Source organism: Anabrus simplex, chromosome 13, assembly GCF_040414725.1.
Source record: "Anabrus simplex isolate iqAnaSimp1 chromosome 13, ASM4041472v1, whole genome shotgun sequence".
NCBI lineage: Eukaryota > Metazoa > Arthropoda > Insecta > Orthoptera > Tettigoniidae > Anabrus > Anabrus simplex.
The window spans coordinates 36,690,385-36,710,265 of NC_090277.1; the positions used below are offsets into that span (position 1 = coordinate 36,690,385).

The 19,881-nt window shown below is 38.3% G+C and overlaps 1 protein-coding gene across 1 annotated transcript in view; it reads right to left on the reverse strand.

Moving 5' to 3' along the window:
- The window catches only part of LOC137502870 (gastrula zinc finger protein XlCGF8.2DB-like), a 78,775-nt gene extending 61,923 nt beyond the window's left edge, over window positions 1-16,852 (reverse strand). Inside the window, exons 1-2 of the mRNA XM_068230028.1 lie at window positions 16,720-16,852; window positions 3,963-4,075 (exon numbers count right to left, since the gene is read on the reverse strand). Of these exons, the coding sequence (XP_068086129.1) occupies window positions 3,963-4,013 (51 nt within the window). The 5' untranslated portion in view covers window positions 4,014-4,075; window positions 16,720-16,852. The remainder of the gene's footprint in view (window positions 1-3,962; window positions 4,076-16,719) is intronic.
- Window positions 16,853-19,881: the final 3,029 nt, after the last annotated feature.

Here is a 19,881-nt window from a genome sequence, read left to right on the forward strand (position 1 = left end):
GCATTAAATTTACAACATGTGATGAACACAGTGGCATCTACAATTAATTATATTCGATCACGTGGACTCAATCATCTGCAGTTCCAGTCATTTCTGGCTGAAATTGATTGTGAATATGGTGATGTAATTTATCATAACGAGGTACGCTGGCTTAGTCTTGGTAATATATTTGAATGTTTCTTTTATCTTTGTGGAGAAATAAACACATTTATGAATATCAAACAGAAAAAAGTGACCGAATCTGCAGTTAAAATCTGAATGTGGGATTTAGCAATACTCACAGATTTTTGCATGCTTTTAAATGAAGTGTATAGTTATGGGTTAGTGTTCCAAACTAAACTGAAATTGTTTTCTCAGCAATTAGAGTAAGGCACATTCCCATACTTTTCATGCTGTACTGTGCTTCAAGAAGTGAACTCAAACAGTTCAGTGCCATATGATCAGTTTATTATGTTGATTGACCTACTGAATACTGAGTTTGAAACCAGATTTAAGGACCTTTCTGTGAATGCGGAAAAAATTGATTTGTTCAAAAATCCATTTGCAATTGATGTCGGTAATGCACTTGTGCAACTACAGATCTAATTACTGTAATTGAGCTTAAGTGTTGGTCCCAATTATGGGACAAGTTCATGGAAGGACATCTTATTAACTGTTACAGAGCACTTAGTAATAAAACATTTCCAGCTTTCTTAAAATTTGTGAGAAAATTCTTGTGCGCGTTTGCAAATACTTGTATCTGTGAACAAACATTTCCAAAAATGAAGTTATGTTCCCAGATCAGTGTTGAATATCAACATTCCATTCTGAGGGTGGCTGTATCAAATCTATCTCCAGACATGTCAACACTGTCACTTCAAGCGAAGGCCCAGGCCTCTTATTAATTGAATTAGTGAGTGCAAAAACAAATATATTTCAAAAAAATAAAAAATTTAACTGAGATAGCTGTTTTGTTCCTGATGGCAAGCCCTATCTATTGCAGTGAAAAGGATACATATTCCAATGCAGTGGGCAGTGTTTAGAGTGAGCAAGAATTTTCAATGAGTGGATTGTTGACAATAATGTTAATAAACTGTTAAGCGCATTATGAGCCGCACACATAATTTTGTATTTTCACACTTAATCTGTTATAGTGAGTGCCTGATGATGTCCGAGTCAGATAGTGAATATGCACAACCACCGTGAAAGAACGTTTAAGTAAATAAAGACCAACATGCTATGGAAATGGAAAAAAAAAAACCATATGTAGGGGTGAGGAATTTGTAACCTTGAAAGGATTATGGGCAGAAGCCAACAAAACTGGCCCTGATTGTAATTGCAGAAAAGTATGTATGGCGCAGTTTTCAGAGGATGAGAGAAAGAGCATTATAAGATGGTAAACAAAAGAATGAACAGGACACCTTTGAGTTCAACCTTCAAACTCAAAAAGACCAGCAAAATAATGCTTCCTTCAAGCAAAGCTTACGATGGAAACATATGTATGTAACACCTTTTCTTTTTGGCTTTTTTGTCTTTTATAGTAATACAGTATCATTATTATTATTATTATTATTATTATTATTATTATTATTATTATTATTATTATTATTATTATTATTATTATTATTCTAATTATTATTATTATTATTATTATTATTTCTTTCAGGTGCCTATTAAGGCCAGCTAGATAAGTGAGCTTTCAAAGCTTGTCAATTATATCCAGACCAGTATATACATTTCTATGAGGAGCGCCACACTTGGCCAATGGCAGAAGCTGTAGGAACAGGACAACGAATAACCACAAAAGAAATGGTGATTGGACAAATTCTTTAGTTATAATGTGTTGCTGCTTAACAGACTTTCAAAATTGCGATTTTGTTATACATTAACTGCCTCTACAAAGATCTTTCTCAAATTTGAGTGTAAAAAAAAGGACATATTATTTGACATAAGAGATGGTATAACGACTGGGTCTGGAGAAAAGGAATTGCCTAGGACAAATGTATGTCAAAACTGTCCAGAATGAAAGGACACAACCCTCCATACAGATATCTCCCCATCAAATTCCATTTCATTTGCCAAGTTTTATCAAAGGAGCATACTCATAATTTCAATGTTCCAACAAGGTGGCTTTCCATCATACCAATGAATAGAAGTTGTACTTCAACATGGATGAGTAACTCTCAGGACGCTGGATTAGACTGAGTACGACCTGGTGGTGTTTGTATATCCTTCAAGGTTTCATAACTTTTTATATTGCGAGGACATATTTAAGGCATTCTTTAAAGAACACTACTGGGTACTTACTATTGTAAGGACACTACTTTCAAAAATTGCTCCAACTCCTCCATCCAGGAGTGCCATCAGCATTGCTAACTAGCTATGATCTTCCTGAGCAAGCTTTAGGTTGAACAACTATAAGAGTACAAATAATCATCATCCTCCTCCCATAAATCTCTCTAGACTTTGATTTCCAGTGGCTTCAACAGCTGCCCAAAGTTTTTATTGTTTTTCATTACAATAAATCACAGAAATTCAACAGAATTGTTCAGAGTTAGCTTAATGTAGCTCTGACCTTGGAGATGGCTGTAGATCTTCCAGCTGCCAGTGTAAACTTTCAAATCATGAAGTAAACCAATTTATAAATAATTTATTGATATCAAAAAACAGGAGAAAATAGAGTGGAAGCAGATGGAGTACAACATGAGAAATTGTACAAAAACAACTAAAAACTTGAAAAAATCACAACAAAAATTTCTCTCCATGACAACACAGGCCCATAATATAACTAATTGGGAAAACTAATAATACAAATTTACCATCAACATCATAAAATTTATTAAATCAAGAGTTAAAGGTGAGCAAATATCAATAATTAGACAACTCCCCATATAAACACCAATATAACCCGCAGCCAGTGAGAAAACTAGCAGTACATCAGTTGGTTCCAAAAAAGATAATACAGAATGATCAATAATGCAATGGGGGATTCATTCCTCCTGTCTCATGACTTTAGGCGAAAAGAGCATGACCAGTTACTATCAAAAATTTGTAATGTCACTGTCAGTAATTTTACCAAATGAAGAACAAGATGTCCATGGCATTGGATGGATCCTGAATCAGCTCTTAGTTTCAGATAATGATATCTCAAAGTCAGAGGGAATCTTACCGGGGCCCTGTAGGTAAGATGAGGGCACTCATTCTCTAAAGCATAGGGTCTGCTCAGTTAATCTACACTGAAAATAATTAGTGTCAAGTAATCAATCTTTATACTAACTATGCATGGAGAAAAACCATAAATCCAAGTTCCTAATGTCAAACACTACCCACCATTTCCAATAATAATGAATGACATCCAGCATGCCACCATCACACATCTTATGACCATTTACATTTACAATGTACAGCATACCTACCAGACTAACACCTAGATCAGATAAGAAATTAGATGTATGGCTTTTCCAGGCGTTTGCGTCAGAGTGGGATGTGCCAGCCCCTACCCACTGACGCTGGGGTGTATGCAGGTGAATTTTTTTTTTTTTTTTTTTTTACGGGGGGCCCCCGTAGCCCGCTCCCCCGCCGTGACCATCGACTCAATCTACATGGCCTCCGACATGCTATTAATTTCTAAGAAGAAAAGAGATAGCTGGGTGGAGTGGGAAGTGATACAAGGAGTATCTGCCGGTTTCCGAGACAGACTCGCTACCACAGCAAGAGTTTTGATTTTTGATATGCTCTATTGGTGGAAAAATATCTAATTCCCTCCATGGGAACTTAGTATTTCCATACCACCTAGATGTCGTGCAATGAAACATCTGACAAAGTAGCTTTCAAAATTTGGAGTGCTTATGCCCCTTGTTATGCAACAAACATTAATCCATATTATATATTTCATAAGTTATAGATCTGAAAATCTTTCGGAATATCATAATTTTGATCACTATAAAGTAATCAGGAATGATACTTACGAACGATCTACTTACTGTGCCATCATGCCAGACAGGTTCCTCCTTGATCTCAATTTTCTGGTCCATTTCACACAGCAACAGATGTATTTATATGAAAATGAGCCCAAAATTACTTCCACTAACTTTTACTGAAACAAAAATAGGTACAGGAAATATATTATTATCAGGGTCATCATATATATACCAACCAAGTAAAAAAAAAGCAGGTGTGCAGTTCTCCATTAATGTCAACAGTTTTATCACAGCCACACAGCTCAGACTTCCACAGAAATCAAATCACAGAGACAACTATTACATTCTCCATCTATTTATATCAGTACCATTTTCTGACTAATACCAAATTCCTACCATATACGCGTACCTACGAAATTAGCCGAACGATTCCTGGGTTTCTGAACATGCATCCCACGAACATAAACCTATGGTCAACTTCTCAATCTTATTCGCAATCTACTTATTTGTTATCTGAACTACCTATCTGAATTTTAACATATTTAGGTAACATCACAATCCAGAGGTTTCTAATTTTCCCTTTGTGACAGGTATTATCCATTTTTTACTTTGATAGCATGAATGCTTGTATGTTAAAGAAGGTCTTCATAATATGAGTATAAGAGTTGAGCTCTGGTTTTCTACTATTATTATAGCAAAACTATTCAATGTGGGGAAGATATTGAAGCTAATAGGAATGGGAAGCATCTGCTAGACATCTGTGCTAGTTGGTGCACATAGGAGGGTAGAGGCACCAGATCCATAACAGAATATACCATAACAAACTTAGAATTCAGAATGTGTGGGATTACCGGGGAATATTTGATGATATGGACCACTATCTGATTCCCAGTGAACTAAGTATCTCTAGGCTTAGGATGCTGAAAGTGAAATCTGTCTGCAGCTGAATAAGTGTAGAAAAACTCCATGATGAGGAAATTAGACAGAAGAACATGGATATGATTAGCAAAAATAGATAGTAAGCAGGTTAAGGATATAGAAAGTATACAGGTGGCATATAGGGATGCTGTAGTAGAAATAGGAAGAGAGTGCCTAGGAACAAGTGAATGTAAAAATAGGAAAAAAGTGAACATGGTGGTGGAGTGATGAAGTGAGAGCAGCTTGTAAACTTTAAAAGAAGGCATATCAGAAATGGTTCCAAACAAGGACTGATGAAGACAAGGATTTGTGCACAGATGAATGAAACTAAGTGACACAAATACTTGCTGGTTCCAGGAAGAAATTGTAGGAAGATTTTGGTAATAACTTGGAAAGTCTAGGTCAAACAACAGGAGAACCTATCTGGACAGTAATAAAGAACCTTGAAACTGAGGAGATAAAGGAAATGAATGGTATTTTGAATAAATCAGGTGAACTAATAATAGATCCCAGGGAATCACAGGAGGTAGAGGAATATTTTTAAAAGCTTTTCAACATAAAAGGAAATCATCCTGGTGACTTCACAAGCAACCAAGTTTCTGGGGAGAGGACAATTGTGTTTGAGGATGTAGAAAGGATGGTAAATAAACTCCACTGTCATAAAGCTGCAGGAATAGAAGAAATTAAACTTGAAATGGTGAAATATGGTAGGAAGCCAGAGATTAAATAACATAGAGTAATAAGATAAGCATGGAGTGTTAATAATTTAACTTCTGATTGGAAAAAAACAGTAACTGTGCCTATCTATAAGTAAGGGAACAGGAAGCCTTATTAAAACTACCAAGGTATCGAACTAATCATTACACCAGCATATGTTGTACCAGCATTTTGAAATGTAGGGTGCAATCAGTAGTTGACAGTATGTTGGATGAAAACCAGTGAGGTTACAGAGCACAGAGGGGCTACCAGGATCAGATTTTAAGTGTGTGTCAGTATGAAAAATGCTACAAGAAGAACAGACAGTAATATTTATGTTCTTTGAGAAGGCAAGTAACAGAAACCTTTGGAAAAATATTCAGCATACTGGCAGACAATGTGATTAAGGGTAGATTATTAAAAGCAATCATAGCTATTTACTGTATGTTGACAGTTGTGCTGCAGTGAGAATTGATGGTCAAACGAATTCCCAGTTAATGTACTTACAGGAGTAAGACAAATCTGTTACCATAAGCTATAAACTTAATGTTGTTCTGTATTGTTCTGTGTTGAATTGCAATTGGTAGCAACCCCTCCTTCAAAGCCCCAGGATTCCCCTTTAAATACATCATACGTCATGCAGAAGATATTTAATGATGATAATATTTTAGCTACCGTTTCAAGATATTTAAATTGACACCATATAGGCAGCCTGCACATCAAATTCAAAAAATTGTTTTACTCCACCAGTTTCCTGCTTACAAAATGCAACTAAGCTTTTTCATGGTTTCTCATCATGGCAGTGCTGCGGTGCTGCAGTCTAGCGGTAGCGAGTCTGCCACTTAACTGGAGACTCAGGTTTGATTACTGGTCAGGTCAAAGATTTTTATCTGAATATAAGAGCTGGTTCAAAGTCCACTCAGCCTACATGAGAACAACTGAAGAGCTATCTAAAGGCAACATAACGCCACAGTCTAAAGAATAATGTCTGAGGAATTTCTCGTGCTGAACACATAACATGAAGGTTTAGGGCTGGGCAGCAGTCACTTGATAGGCCATGACCTAACAGTTCTAAAGCACCATAGTTATTGTTTCAATAGCCACACTTTTTTATTGGATGCAAGGATATTTTTCAAAGCACAAAATTAGGGCTCTATTCACAATTTTCATATTTATTACCATTCCTTTTTCTTTAACCCCTGCCAACTCAGCATTTAAAAGTTCACAATGTTTGTAGCATGTATGACTCAGTGTGGAATTCTCTCTGAAGTACATATTTAGAAGTTCAGACCATACATTTGTATTATCACAATCAAACGAAACAGAACCTCGGCAATTTCTGCTTCATTGCCGCTTAAGTGGAATAGAAAAGTTACAAAAGATCGAGCAGGATCAGAAGATGTTCACACAACTGTGGTGTCAGTTGAGAGTGTGAGAGATACATATGAGGCAGAAGGAGACACATCTTGTTAGCGGACAACAAACTTTATTCATCTACATAGAAAGATCTATCTCACCAGTGACTTCAGTCTTAATCCTCCTTTGAGATATGTCTCGCAAGATGCACCTCAGTTTTACTCATATAACACAATAGATCGATCTGGAACTGTGGTGGCGAGTTATCTAGTGGATTACTGTTTCAGTTATTGTGCATTTCCTGAGCAAATAGAGGGAAAGACTTCCTTTATTCTGGCAAAATTGAGCAGAGTACTTAGTTAATCTACCACATACAGTACGTGACTAAAGGAAAAAAACCATGCAAATTTGATATGTGTATCACACATCATTAAAAACTGGACAATTCACATAATGGATATTAACTACCTAAGTTATATAACCACATGATGAGGTGTTACAGCAGAATGAAGGAGAGAAGCCTGGATATTATCACAAATGGTGAGATAATGAATCAAATTGGTAAGAGGCAAACAATGTGGTGAAATTTGATAAGAAGGTGGTATAGAATTTTATGACATATCTTAGAGTAAATTTAGAATGTAGTAGTTCAGTAGTGGCCCTTGCTGAATTATGCTGGTGGTTCTACTCTATGATCCTTAATTTACTAGATCTCTTTGTATTGAATAGGTGGATATTAAAAATAACACCTGTAAGATACTTTGTAATTAAGTGTTAGGTTCCGATCTCTCAGCGCAGAGATGGTGTGGAATGACATTTGTAGACGAGTAAGTTTGAGTTGCATCTTTAAAAGTAGATAAGATCATAATATGAAGACAAAGTTGGAATTCAAGAGGAGAAATTGGGGCAAATATTCATTTATAGGAAGGGGAGTTAGGGATTGGAATAACTTACCAAGGGAGATGTTCAATAAATTTCCAGTTTGTTTGAAATCATTTAAGAAAAGGCTAAGAAAACAACCGATAGGGAATCGGCCACCTGTTCGACTGCCGTAAATGCAGATCAGTATTGATTGATTGATGGAAGGCTGCATCAAATCAGTCCATGGACTGATGACACAAACAACGACAATTACAACCTTCAAGAAAATCTTTGAGCATGATAATTGTTATATTCCCACAAGTTTTTCTAAATAATATTTAATATATCTGAAAGAGACATTTTGGTTATTAGATTACGTCGAGAACATCTAGTTTAGCACGTTCAATGCTGAGGGACTGGATCCGGCTTCCCGCCAGTGCGCGTGACCCAGATCCTGACTGCATTGCCATGCCATTTCTAACAGTCAGTGTGAGCTCAGCTCTTGACGAAAACACATTGTATGTCATACGCACCTCGAGTAGTAGTGCCGTGATATATTTTCGTTCGTCGTTCACATCTTTTGGTGCTTTTTTGCAATTGTGGCAGCAGTAGGCCAATATGTTATAATTTTGAATTATATTTAAATTGTTTTTATTGTGAGTGTGTGATGGCTCATTGTTGTGTCGATTTGTCTGGCAGTGATGATGAGTTTACAAGTGAAGGAAGTGCTGATTCTGAAACAGAAAGTTCGGAAAATGAGGACGAACCGGAACTCAACCCAACCTGGTTAAATCGAACATTCGGCTTGGAGAATATACAATTTAGCAAAGAAAACGAACTGCTAGTACTGATACCGGGAGAAAACAAACCTATTGACCAGATTCTATTGTTGTTCGATAATAATTTTTTTGGAATTTGTTTGTCATGAGACAAACAATTATGAGTTAGAGTTGTTTTGTGGGCCAAGCACAAAGGAGAAATTACGCATTGCAAGATGGAATGATGTCGATGTCAATGAACTAAAGACATTTTTTGGTTTGCTGATTCATACAGGAACATTGTGAATGAGCAGGCTCAAAGATTATTGGAAAACTCACAGGCTTTTCTATGTTCCTGCGTTTTGACAGTATATGAGCCGAGATTGTTTTCTACTTATATTATGATGCCTACACTTTTCCTCGGCTAGACTTATCAATGATCCCAAACCCCAGTCATTAGACAGGCTGGAATGGTGAGAAAAATTATTGATTTTTTCAACAATAAAATGTCTAGCATTTACATCCTTCACGGGAACTCTTCATTGATGAAGCTATGGTACTTTGGCAGGGTCATTTGATCTTCTAGCAGTATATAAATGCAACAGGGCATAAGTATGGCATAAAACTTATGCTCTAAATGAACCTGAGGGCCTCACTTTCAAATTTATTGTGTATGCCAGAGCCGACGACCAGTTGTCTGGGAAAGGACACTCTACAAATGTGGTTATGCATCCTTTAGAGCAACATCTGAATAATGGCCATGCCGTGTTCATGGACAATTATTATAATAGATTTTCCCTAGCATCTAAGCTGCTGTCAGAAAACACATACAGTACAGGAACACTCCGAGCTGACCGGCAGCACAACCCTCCAACTGTGAAGACGGCAATACTGCCTGAAGGTGGAACTATCGCTCAGTATGCTGAGGGAATTATGGTGGGCAAATGGAGGGACAAGCGAGTGGTACAATACTTTTCCTCACAATTTGAGAATACAATGGTCACTGTCACAAATAAAGAGGCAAAGAAAAAGAAAAAACTTTGCCAATAGTGCAATATAATGCACACGTGAAAGGGACGGATCGATGTGACCAACTCAAGGCATAATATCCTTTTCAAAGGAAAACCCTTCGCAAAACAATTTTCTCCACATCATTCAACCTATGATCACCAATGATTTTCACTTATACAATATGCATAATACCAGGCTTGGAAAACCGAAAATGGTTTTATATGACTTTCGCCTACGAACAGTGGAATAACTGCTGCCACGCCATCAAGCAGAGCTAGTGCGCACTCCTCTGAGAAAGAACAACTTACATCGGTTGGTGAAAAATGTCATTCTCTATTTGCGATTTTTTAAATTTACGAAATTAAAATATCACACGAGAACACGTTTATGTATTTCTAAACAACTTTATTGTCACTACGAAACTTATCCCAGTCTCGTCAATCTCGCTTCTTTTCTAAACACCACCGGCTTAACATTTTTATTCCTCACAATCAAAACAATCGCTCTCCTAAACAATCTACAAAGAAAATATACGTTTCACACCAGAGACCTAATGGTGCTGTTTCTTGACGCCATATTCGAAATCTGTGTGTCCGTACGTCCGTTGCTATGTTAAGGAGGATAAACATATGTACGTTATACGTCCAGGGACACGAAACATAAATATAATAACATAATACTTTCGACTCATCGTAAAACTTCAAAATACAATTATTGAATGTTTCATCATAATTAGGATATCTGTCCTACGACAAAAATGATGAGCGAGACTCCAAAGGAGGAACCAAATGCAAAAAGTGTGGGGTCTGCTATAAAGCAGGAAGTAAAAAAACAATCAACATTTGTCTGTTCTGGCTGTCCAGATTTGCCAGGGTTTTGCCTGGTTAGTGCTTTGACAAATACCACAAATACATTTAAGTGGACCAAACAGTGGATGGTGGGTGGAGCTGTAAATTATTGTACATAGTTAAAAACAACATTAATAAAGTTAAATGTGGTTTTTTCAATCTTTCAATTTAAAACATGTCATAAACAGTAATTATTGTCATATATTTCATTATAACATAAGATTTTCAACAGAATAGTGAAAAGTGGTGTAGCGCACGGTGCTGAGGGGCTGAATCCCACCGTTGCCTACGAGATACACAAGGCTGGGAAATACGGCACACTAGACTCATCCTTGAGATACTTCCGATAAGTGCCGATAGAGTTCTCTTTATTGTTCTGTCTCGCTCGATCATTGCAACATGTTCGAATATGAAAAACTATAAAAATTCATTAAAACTAGTAATTTCAGAAAGGCACCAAACAGATAAGAGATCAAAGATAGACCACGAGCAATTGTTTGACTTATCTTCTACAACGTATATTTTACAACATGCTTAAACGAAATAGGTAATTCACGAAAGAAGCAGAGAAATCTGATAGTGAGTTTGTCACTTCTTACCGATTCCTTTAACTGTGCCTCAGAGTATCCGATAAGCGGTCATAAATAACTTTGAGTTTAATCACCCATTCACCAATTATCAGCGATCCAATTTTTTCCTCTGCACATCTGATGTTTTGACATTCGCATTGAAGCCGCTGTTTAGTGAGCAATGTTATGCCCGTTTCGCCATTAGAAAATCCTATGTAATTTTTTAGCGTCTTCTGATACCGTAGAGTTAGGCAGGGCAAGGATCACAGAAATCTGTAACTGGTAAGTGCTTTCCTATGACAGAGGACGCAAAAATTATGCGTCGTTTCACCGTACTTTTTATCTTCCCGTAAAACTAAATTTGTGTTCGCCTCTGTGGTGTTGTGGTTAGTTTGATTAGCTGTCACCCCCGGAGGTCCCCGGGTTCGATTCCCAGCCCTGCCACGAAACTTGAAAAGTGGTATGAGGGCTGGAATGGGGTCCACTCAGCCTCGGAGGGTCAACTGAGTAGAGGTGGGTTCGATTCCCACCTCAGCCATCCTCAAAGTGGTTTTCCGTGGTTCCCACTTCTCCTCCAGGCAAGTGCCAAAATAGTACCTAACTTAAGGCCACGGCCGGTTCCTTCCCTCTTTCCTGCCTGTCCAATCTTCCCATCCCTCCACAAGGCTCCTGTTCAGCATAGCAGGTGAGGCTGAATGGGCGAGGTACTGGTTATCCTTGCCAGCTGTACCCTAGACCCAAAGTCTGGCGCTCCAGGACACTAGGTACATTTAAGGCGGTAGAGGTGGGATCCCTCACTGAGTCCGAGGGAAAAACCGACCCTAGAGGGTAAACGGACGAAGAAAGAAGAAGAAAATTAAATTCGTTCTAACAGGAATAAAGCTCCTAAATGACCAATTTTAGCATGCTTTTCAATTTGGTTTGCTTTTTGGTCAATTTCAAATAGCGCAAAACTTTTTTCCTGATTTCACTCTCCCGTATCCTACTGCTCAATTTACAGATTGTTTTCTGTAATCTGGTATTTAATTTTCTCATCCATATATTTTTTAGATTTAACAGAGATACTCGTAGACTTTCCTTGATATAGAAACGAGACTTGTACTCCTTTTTCATTTGTGGCTGACGTATGAAGATATGGTATGTTCATTGTTACCTGAATCAGAACTTTTACTAAATTTTGAGGAACAAGGCCAGAATTCGCCGGCACAGCTATGACGACATACTTACGGGACCTCCTGGTTAGGAGGGGTTTCGGGTGGGGAGAATTTAAAAGATACTGAAGAACTTTCACCTTGTATTTCCTATCCCTTCACTTTCTTTCAGCTCCCGACTGTACTTCACTGGCATCCATTTAACCTATTTTATACTTATTTACTCCACTTATATATTCGCACACAAATTTAAGTTTACTTACCTGTTATAAATTCCTGGCGGCAGGCCGTCTTGAACCAGCGATCTTCAACCCCGTAGTCCATCAGCTTATCCACTCAGCTAACACGTTACTTGATAATTTGAGGTGCAAACGATGTATATATAGATATATATAGTACATTACCAATAATAGAGATGGCATTGCAAATGCAAAGTAATTTATATTTACCCCAAAAGATGACTCAGTCGTCTCTCTCTCTTAACTGTTGCCAACTTAACTTTTACGAGGAACAAAAATACGTCAAACTCAAATCACGAGTGTCATTACCAGCAGTGTGATTATTGTTTGAAGAGGGAGTACAACTAGACGTAAACAAACCAGTCGTGTGTCCAGCTCTGTGATAGTCGCGATTATTGTTTTAAGAGGAAGTATAACTAGACGAAAACAATCGAGTCGTGTGTCCAGCTATGTTATAGTCGTGATTATTGTTTTAAGAGGAAGTATAACTAGAGAGAAACAGTCGAGTCGTGTGTCAAGCTCTGTGATAGTCGTGATGATTGCTTTAAGACGAAGTACAACTAGCCAAAACAATTAAAACTCCTGTTCAGTGCTGCATCCGTACTTGTAATTATTATTTTCAGAGGGAGTACAGCCACACAAACACAAGAAGTCCATTTTATGTCCACTCCTGTGCCAACTTATGGTGAGTACCCATTATCCTGTCTCAGTGATTGCAATATACTCGTATGCATAGTGTTGCTTTCCCATTCGTGATGTCATTACCAAAAGTGTACTTCCAACAACAGTAGCTCAATTAGCAATGCTGTCGCACCTAACCGAACCTAACCTAACGTGTCACTACCAGTGGTTTTCGGTGGACCACAACATAACCTGTCACTATCAGTGGTTTTCGGTGGATCATCTCGCTAAATTAGTAATGCTGTCGCACCTAACCGAACCTAACCTAACATGTCACCACCAGTGGTTTACGGTGGATCACAACCTAACCTGTCACTATCAGTGGTTTTCGGTGGATCACAACCTAACCTGTCACTATCAGTGCTTTTCGGTGGATCACAACCTAACCTGTCACTATCAGTGGTTTTCGGTGGATCACAACCTAACCTGTCACTATCAGTGGTTTTCGGTGGATCACAACCTAACCTGTCACTACCAGTGGTTTTCGGTGGATCACAACCTAACCTGATACTATCAGTGGTTTTCGGTGGATCACAACCTAACCTGTCACTATCAGTGGTTTTTGGTGGATCACCCCGCTCAATTAGCAATGCTGTCGCACCTAACCGAACCTAACCTAACGTGTCAATACCAGTGGTTTTCGGTGGATCACAACCAAACCTGTCACTGTCAGTGATTTTCGGTGGATCACAACCTAACCTGTCACTATCAGTGGTTTTCGGTGGATCACCCCGCTAAATTAGTAATGCTGTCGCACCTAACCAAACCTAACCTAACATGTCACCACCAGTGGTTTTCGGTGGCTCACAACCTAACCTGTCACTATCAGTGCTTTTCGGTGGATCACAACCTAATCTGTCACTATCAGTGGTTTTTGGTGGATCACAATCTAACCTGTCACTATCAGTGGTTTTCGGTGGATTACAACCTAACCTGTCACTATCAGTGGTTTTCGGTGGATCACCCCGCTAAATTAGTAATGCTGTCGCACCTAACCAAACCTAACCTAACGTGTCACTACCAGTGGTTTTCAGTGGATCAAACCTAACCTGTCACTATCAGTGGTTTTCGGTGGATCACAACCTAACCTGTCACTATCAGTGGTTTTTGGTGGATCACCCGGCTAAATTAGTAATGCTGTCGCACCTAACCAAACCTAACCTAACGTGTCACTACCAGTGGTTTTCGGTGGATCACAACCTAACCTGTCACTATCAGTGGTTTTCGAACCGGGTAAGTTGGCCGTGCGGTTAGGAGCGCGCAGCTGTGAGCTCGCATCCGGGAGATAGTGGGTTCGAACCCCACTGTCGGCAGTCCTGAAGATGGTTTTCCGTGGTTTCCCATTTTCACACCAGGCGAATACTGGGGCTGTACCTTCATTAAGGCCACGGCCACTTCCTTCCCATTCCTAGGCCTTTCTTGTCCCACCTGTCTGTGTCGATGCGACGTAAAGCAACTAGCAAAAAAAGTTGTTTTCGGTGAATCACAATTGCTTTCGTAAGGGATGCTAGAGGCTGTTGGCCGCTTCGCGGCCATAACCTGGGGGCTTACGCCCCCAGACCCAGTTTTGCTTGTCTCCAGACCAATGTTTTTGCCACTAGCTGGACCTAACCAAACCAGACCAATGCTTTTCCTACTTGCCGGACGTACTTAATTTTCGTAAAGTTTTCGCGAAATCAAGTGAGCCCCATCATATTGCGCTGTTAATATCTATTTTGCGAACCAACTAGTCAAGTTGTAACCCAATCTAGTGCCTGTGAATTGTGTTACGCAGTCTCAAACAGCTAAATATACCAGACCATTAATTCATACATTTAGCGGCTGCTACACGTTCCTTCGAATTATCCGCCATGTTTGTAAACATCAACTCGCTAAACACGTCATACATGACGTCATATAGAGGCACCAACAGCAGCCGCGGAGCGCGTGCTCGCCCGTGCCGGCGGATCCTGGACTTATACCAATTTTGATGGCAATACAACATTTTTGGGAGTTGGACGCTTCCTGTGTTTGACATTTTCCTGTTTGTAAACAAGATACAAAATGAGAACAGAAGGAAGTTTAATTGATATCCTTACACAAAAATTTGTTTTATGACAATGAGAATTATGAGAATATTTGCTAGGTACCTAAAGAGATATCACCTTGCCTAGAAATAGTTTGCTTCCATTTCTCCCTTAAACCGCACTCGGAAGGTAAACTATGGAACGTCAATTTTCATGCTTTTTTAGTGTCATCTGAAATACAGAGAGGTACACAACAGTGCACCTTCTTCTCAACCTCACAGACACTCACATACAGAAATCATATTCAAAATAAATTGCACAAAGTCAGCACAGCATCACAATTACTCCACATATCGCAATGTTAAAGTCCGCCAAGAACAGAATGGAAACCTGACATCTAACGGCCAAACCGTGAACAGCGACAAATTAGTAGCTATGTCCCGGCCTTGTATATCTCGTAGGCAACGATCCGACCCACAGACTTAGACATCTTCAGAAGTTTTAATTTAGGCATGTATCATCCTTATAGGCATATGTTTGGATTTTTTAGAACATATGGTAAGTTTTATATAATTTTTCATTTTCAGCTCTTGGGGGTGGGAATATGTAATCTGCATAGCAGCTAACGTGTTAGGCTATATATTGTACGCGCACTTTTTAGTGATAGATTTTTGTACTGGATTGTGGAGTAAGGAGGGAGCACTGACGGTTCCGGTAGTACTGCCAACTGAATGGAAATGAAATCTGAATTGTATCGATAATATGATCGATCGATATGAATTTTCTAAACCTGTATTATCATACGCCGATAACTGTGTCACACACACAATATATAATACTATATAAAACTTCTCGATGCGAAACTTGTTCCTAGCATGAATTCTATAGTTTGGCTTTGCTGTGTAAACAACAACAGTACGAGTACGTAAGGTGTACGCCAGATGTCGCACAGCGAAGCGATTCTTAGTTTGTGTTTCAAAGGTTGCCAATACGAATCTCGAAGAACCGAAGTCGACCGATTCAGCAGTAACGTGTAAATCTATCGCTAAAAAGTGCGCAGGTACAAAGACAACTACACAATCGTGGAAATGTAACGCACTACATCATGTAATACGTCGACATTTTGAGTTAAATCAAAATTCCTCCAAATGGTAGCGGAGGTTAGGGGTTTACAGTGAACGATTGCAGAAAAAGTAAAAAAAAAATCACCACAATTCCGTAATGAAACGAACCATAGATAATAAACAGAATGGTGAGAGTAAAACTGCTTGAAGTATGGCGATACGTACAAAAAACTGAATATTAAACAACAAACCTACCACTTCGAAACCGAACCGGACATTGGTAATTATCTTACTTGGAAATTTAAAACTATTACGGTACGCTTGGGCCATACAAAACACCCTCGGTACTAATCGCTTAAAGCAGTAATAAGACTCAGTATGAAACTGGGCAATAATAAAGAAAACAGATATTTGAGTGCCAAAGTAAAGCATCACAGGAGTATAAATCACAGCATAAACAATGTGTAACGACAAGTTAACCGACGGAAATAAATATTCTACACAAGGAGAAACTGACTTATGGTAATGCATGCAACATTTCGCTTGAGATAAAAGATCTGTACTGTTAGTTTTGGGGGAAAAGCGTTGAATTATTTACACAAATTTAGCCTACAAACATCGCACTGCTAACAGTGTTCGAACATTTATTGCACTATACTTACCGAACGTGTATTTATTTTCTGCTTACCGATCGACAAGTGTGAAGAAATTCTTCCAATGGATTCTAGGTTACCAGAAGTTCTAATAAACAACTGTTTAAATTCACGGTCACGGTGTATGGCAGACACATTCGCCAAGACCTAGTTTCAGGGAGGAAGTACGTCATAACGTACTACATTATACAAAAACTTTACAGGAGCAAGATAAAACCAAGGCAACTCTTGTCGCTGAAATCGCAGTCGTGTTCTGTCATTAACGCCGTTTCACTGCAGCTGTATTGAATCATTTCGCACTTGGTCGAAAAATTACGGACATATAATAATAATAATAATAATAATAATAATAATAATAATAATAATAATAATAATAATAAAAATAACAGCTCTCTGACCTCATTAAACATGCGTCATCACACCTCAATCAATCACTACTGATCTGCATTTAGTGTAGTCGCCCTGGGGGCAGATTCGATATCTGTTGTTTTCCTAGCTTTCCTTAAATGATTGCAAAGATATTGGAAATTTTTTGAACATCTCTGTTGGTGAGTTGGTAAGTTATTCCAATTTTTAACTATTGAAAACTCACACATGCCGTGCAAAACAAAAACAATCTTTACATGTATAAACGAATATTTGGCCTAATTTGTCCTCATGAATTCCAGCTTTATCTTCATATTTTGATCTTTCCTACTTTTAAAGACACCCATCAAACTTATTTGTCGACTGATGTCATTCGACGCCATCTATACCCTTTGATCGGAAATCGCCCAGAACATATCACGCTGCTTTCCTTAGGGTTTTTTTCCAGTTCTTGAAGCAAGTAATCCTGGTGAGGGTCCCATACACTGGAACCATACTCTATTTGGTGTCTTACCAGACACTTATTTGCTCTCTCCTTTACATCCTTACTACAACCCCTAAATGCCCTCTTAATCATGTCCTGTTATATTTATGTGATTACGGTACCCAAATGGTGATCATTCCTTACATTAACACCTAGGTACTTACAATGAACCCCATAAGGAACGTTCACCCCGTCAAACCAATAATTAAAATTGAGAGGACATTTCCTGTTTGTGAAACTCACAACCTGACTTTTAACCCCGTTTATCGTCATATTGCCCTTCTCACAACATTATCAAGGTCATCTTACAGTTGCTCACAAACTTGTACCGGTAACTTATTGTTTTATCATAGAGAATAACATCATCCTCAAAAAGCCTTCTCTCTAATTCAAGTTCTTTACTCATATCACTTATATATACGGTATAAGAAAACATAAAGGTCCAATAATACTGCCTTGAGAAATTCCCCTCTTAATTTTTACAGGGTCAGGTAAAGCTTCACCTACCTTCATTCTCTGAGATCTGTTTTCTAGAAGTATGGCTACCCATTCAGTCACTATTTTGTCTAATCTAATTGCACTCATTTTTGTTAGTAGTCTCCCATGATCCACCCTATAAATTGACTTAGATAGGTAAAACTTAATACAGTCCATTTGAACTGAGTCCAGGATATTTTCTATACCTTGCTGGAATTGTACAATTTGAGCTTCAGTGGAACAACCTTTCCTAAACCCAAACTGCCTTCTATAACCAGTTATTATTTTTGCAAACATGTCTGATATTATCAGAACCAAAGCTTACATGCAATGAGTGTCAAACTGACTGGCCTGTAATGTCTATCACCTTTTCCTTTATACTCAGGTGCTACTATAGCAACTCTCCGTTCATTTGGTACAGCTCCTTCATGCAAATAATAATCAAGTAAGTACTGGTACAGTACTTCAGATATGGTACTATATCCCAATCCATTGTTTTTAGTATATCCCTCAAAACTTTATCAATTCCAGCTGCTTTTCTAGTCTCGAACGTTTTGCTTACTGTAAATGTCATTGTTATCATGGGTAAATTTTAATACTACTTTAGCCCTTTATAGGGCAGTACTCTGGGGAACAAAACTAAAATTTGAAAAATGGAAAAATCTTCTCTTAAGGGAAGTAAAATAATGATTTTAAAGATATTTTGCCTAATTTTGTTATTACGTGACTGATAAGGCATGGTAAGTATACTTACCAGAGACCGCTTATAGCACTGCATTACAGCCAGTGGTCTCTGGTAAGAATACTTACCACTTCTTCGAAACAATGAAATGGTAAGAAATCTAGTGTTCTAAATATTTATTTTACTATCATAACTGAAAATTAACGTAAGTGGGGATATCTGAACAATTCGTGAGTAGAATATAAATTACAAAAGCACAAAAAACAAAAAAATGTATAAGATGACACAGTGGATAGCAAAACTTTGCCTTACAAAGTATCGGACACTGAACACAGAATGAACTTCACACTTTATATGCTAGGTTTGTGGAATGGCATAAAACATTCCAAACAAAGAGCTACATCACACTGAACACACACTGTTGTCGAACGTTTTTGTTTCTTTGAAGTGCTACAGTGAGCACATCTTCGAAAAGTGGGACCCTTTCTTGGAAGATGATTTCCTACATTTGTAAGTCTTGTAGCATTTGGGATTGTTTGTCGCCCGTCTGGATGGTTTCTTTTCTTCCCTCTGCCGACCGTTGCCACTGGACCTTTCTTCACACGTCCGCAGTATGACCCAATGAGTTCCGTTGCCAGCAATGATCTGTATTTTAGGTGTGTGAGTGGTTTTGTGTTCGGACTGCATTCCTTCAAGGTGATTTTATACAATATAAAACTGTTGACAATGCACGCTTCAATGCAATAATAGAAGATTTTCATCCACCATCTGCGAGATTTCCAGGATATGTTGTAAGTGGAATGTAGTTGATCAAAATGATCAACTCCACCCATGTAAGCATTATAATCCTTCACAGATTCCGGACAAGAAACAAGATCTCTTTTTCCTTCTTTGTTAGTCCTCAGTACCTGTCCTTTGGATTGAGCATTATGCATTGTACTGATAACAGTTACACACTTCTTACCTCTGTCCTTCCATTTCGAAATACCAACATCACCAGCCATAACTGCATCACTTTCGCCCATTTTCAACATTCTGTCAGGAAGAAGGTTGTCTTTGGGGAAAAATTTCCTTGTTTGTCTGATTGTCGCACAAGCGAAGAAACATTTGGTTAGGAGTCTCTTCATCATAACGATGTTGGAAAATAAATTATCAAAGAACA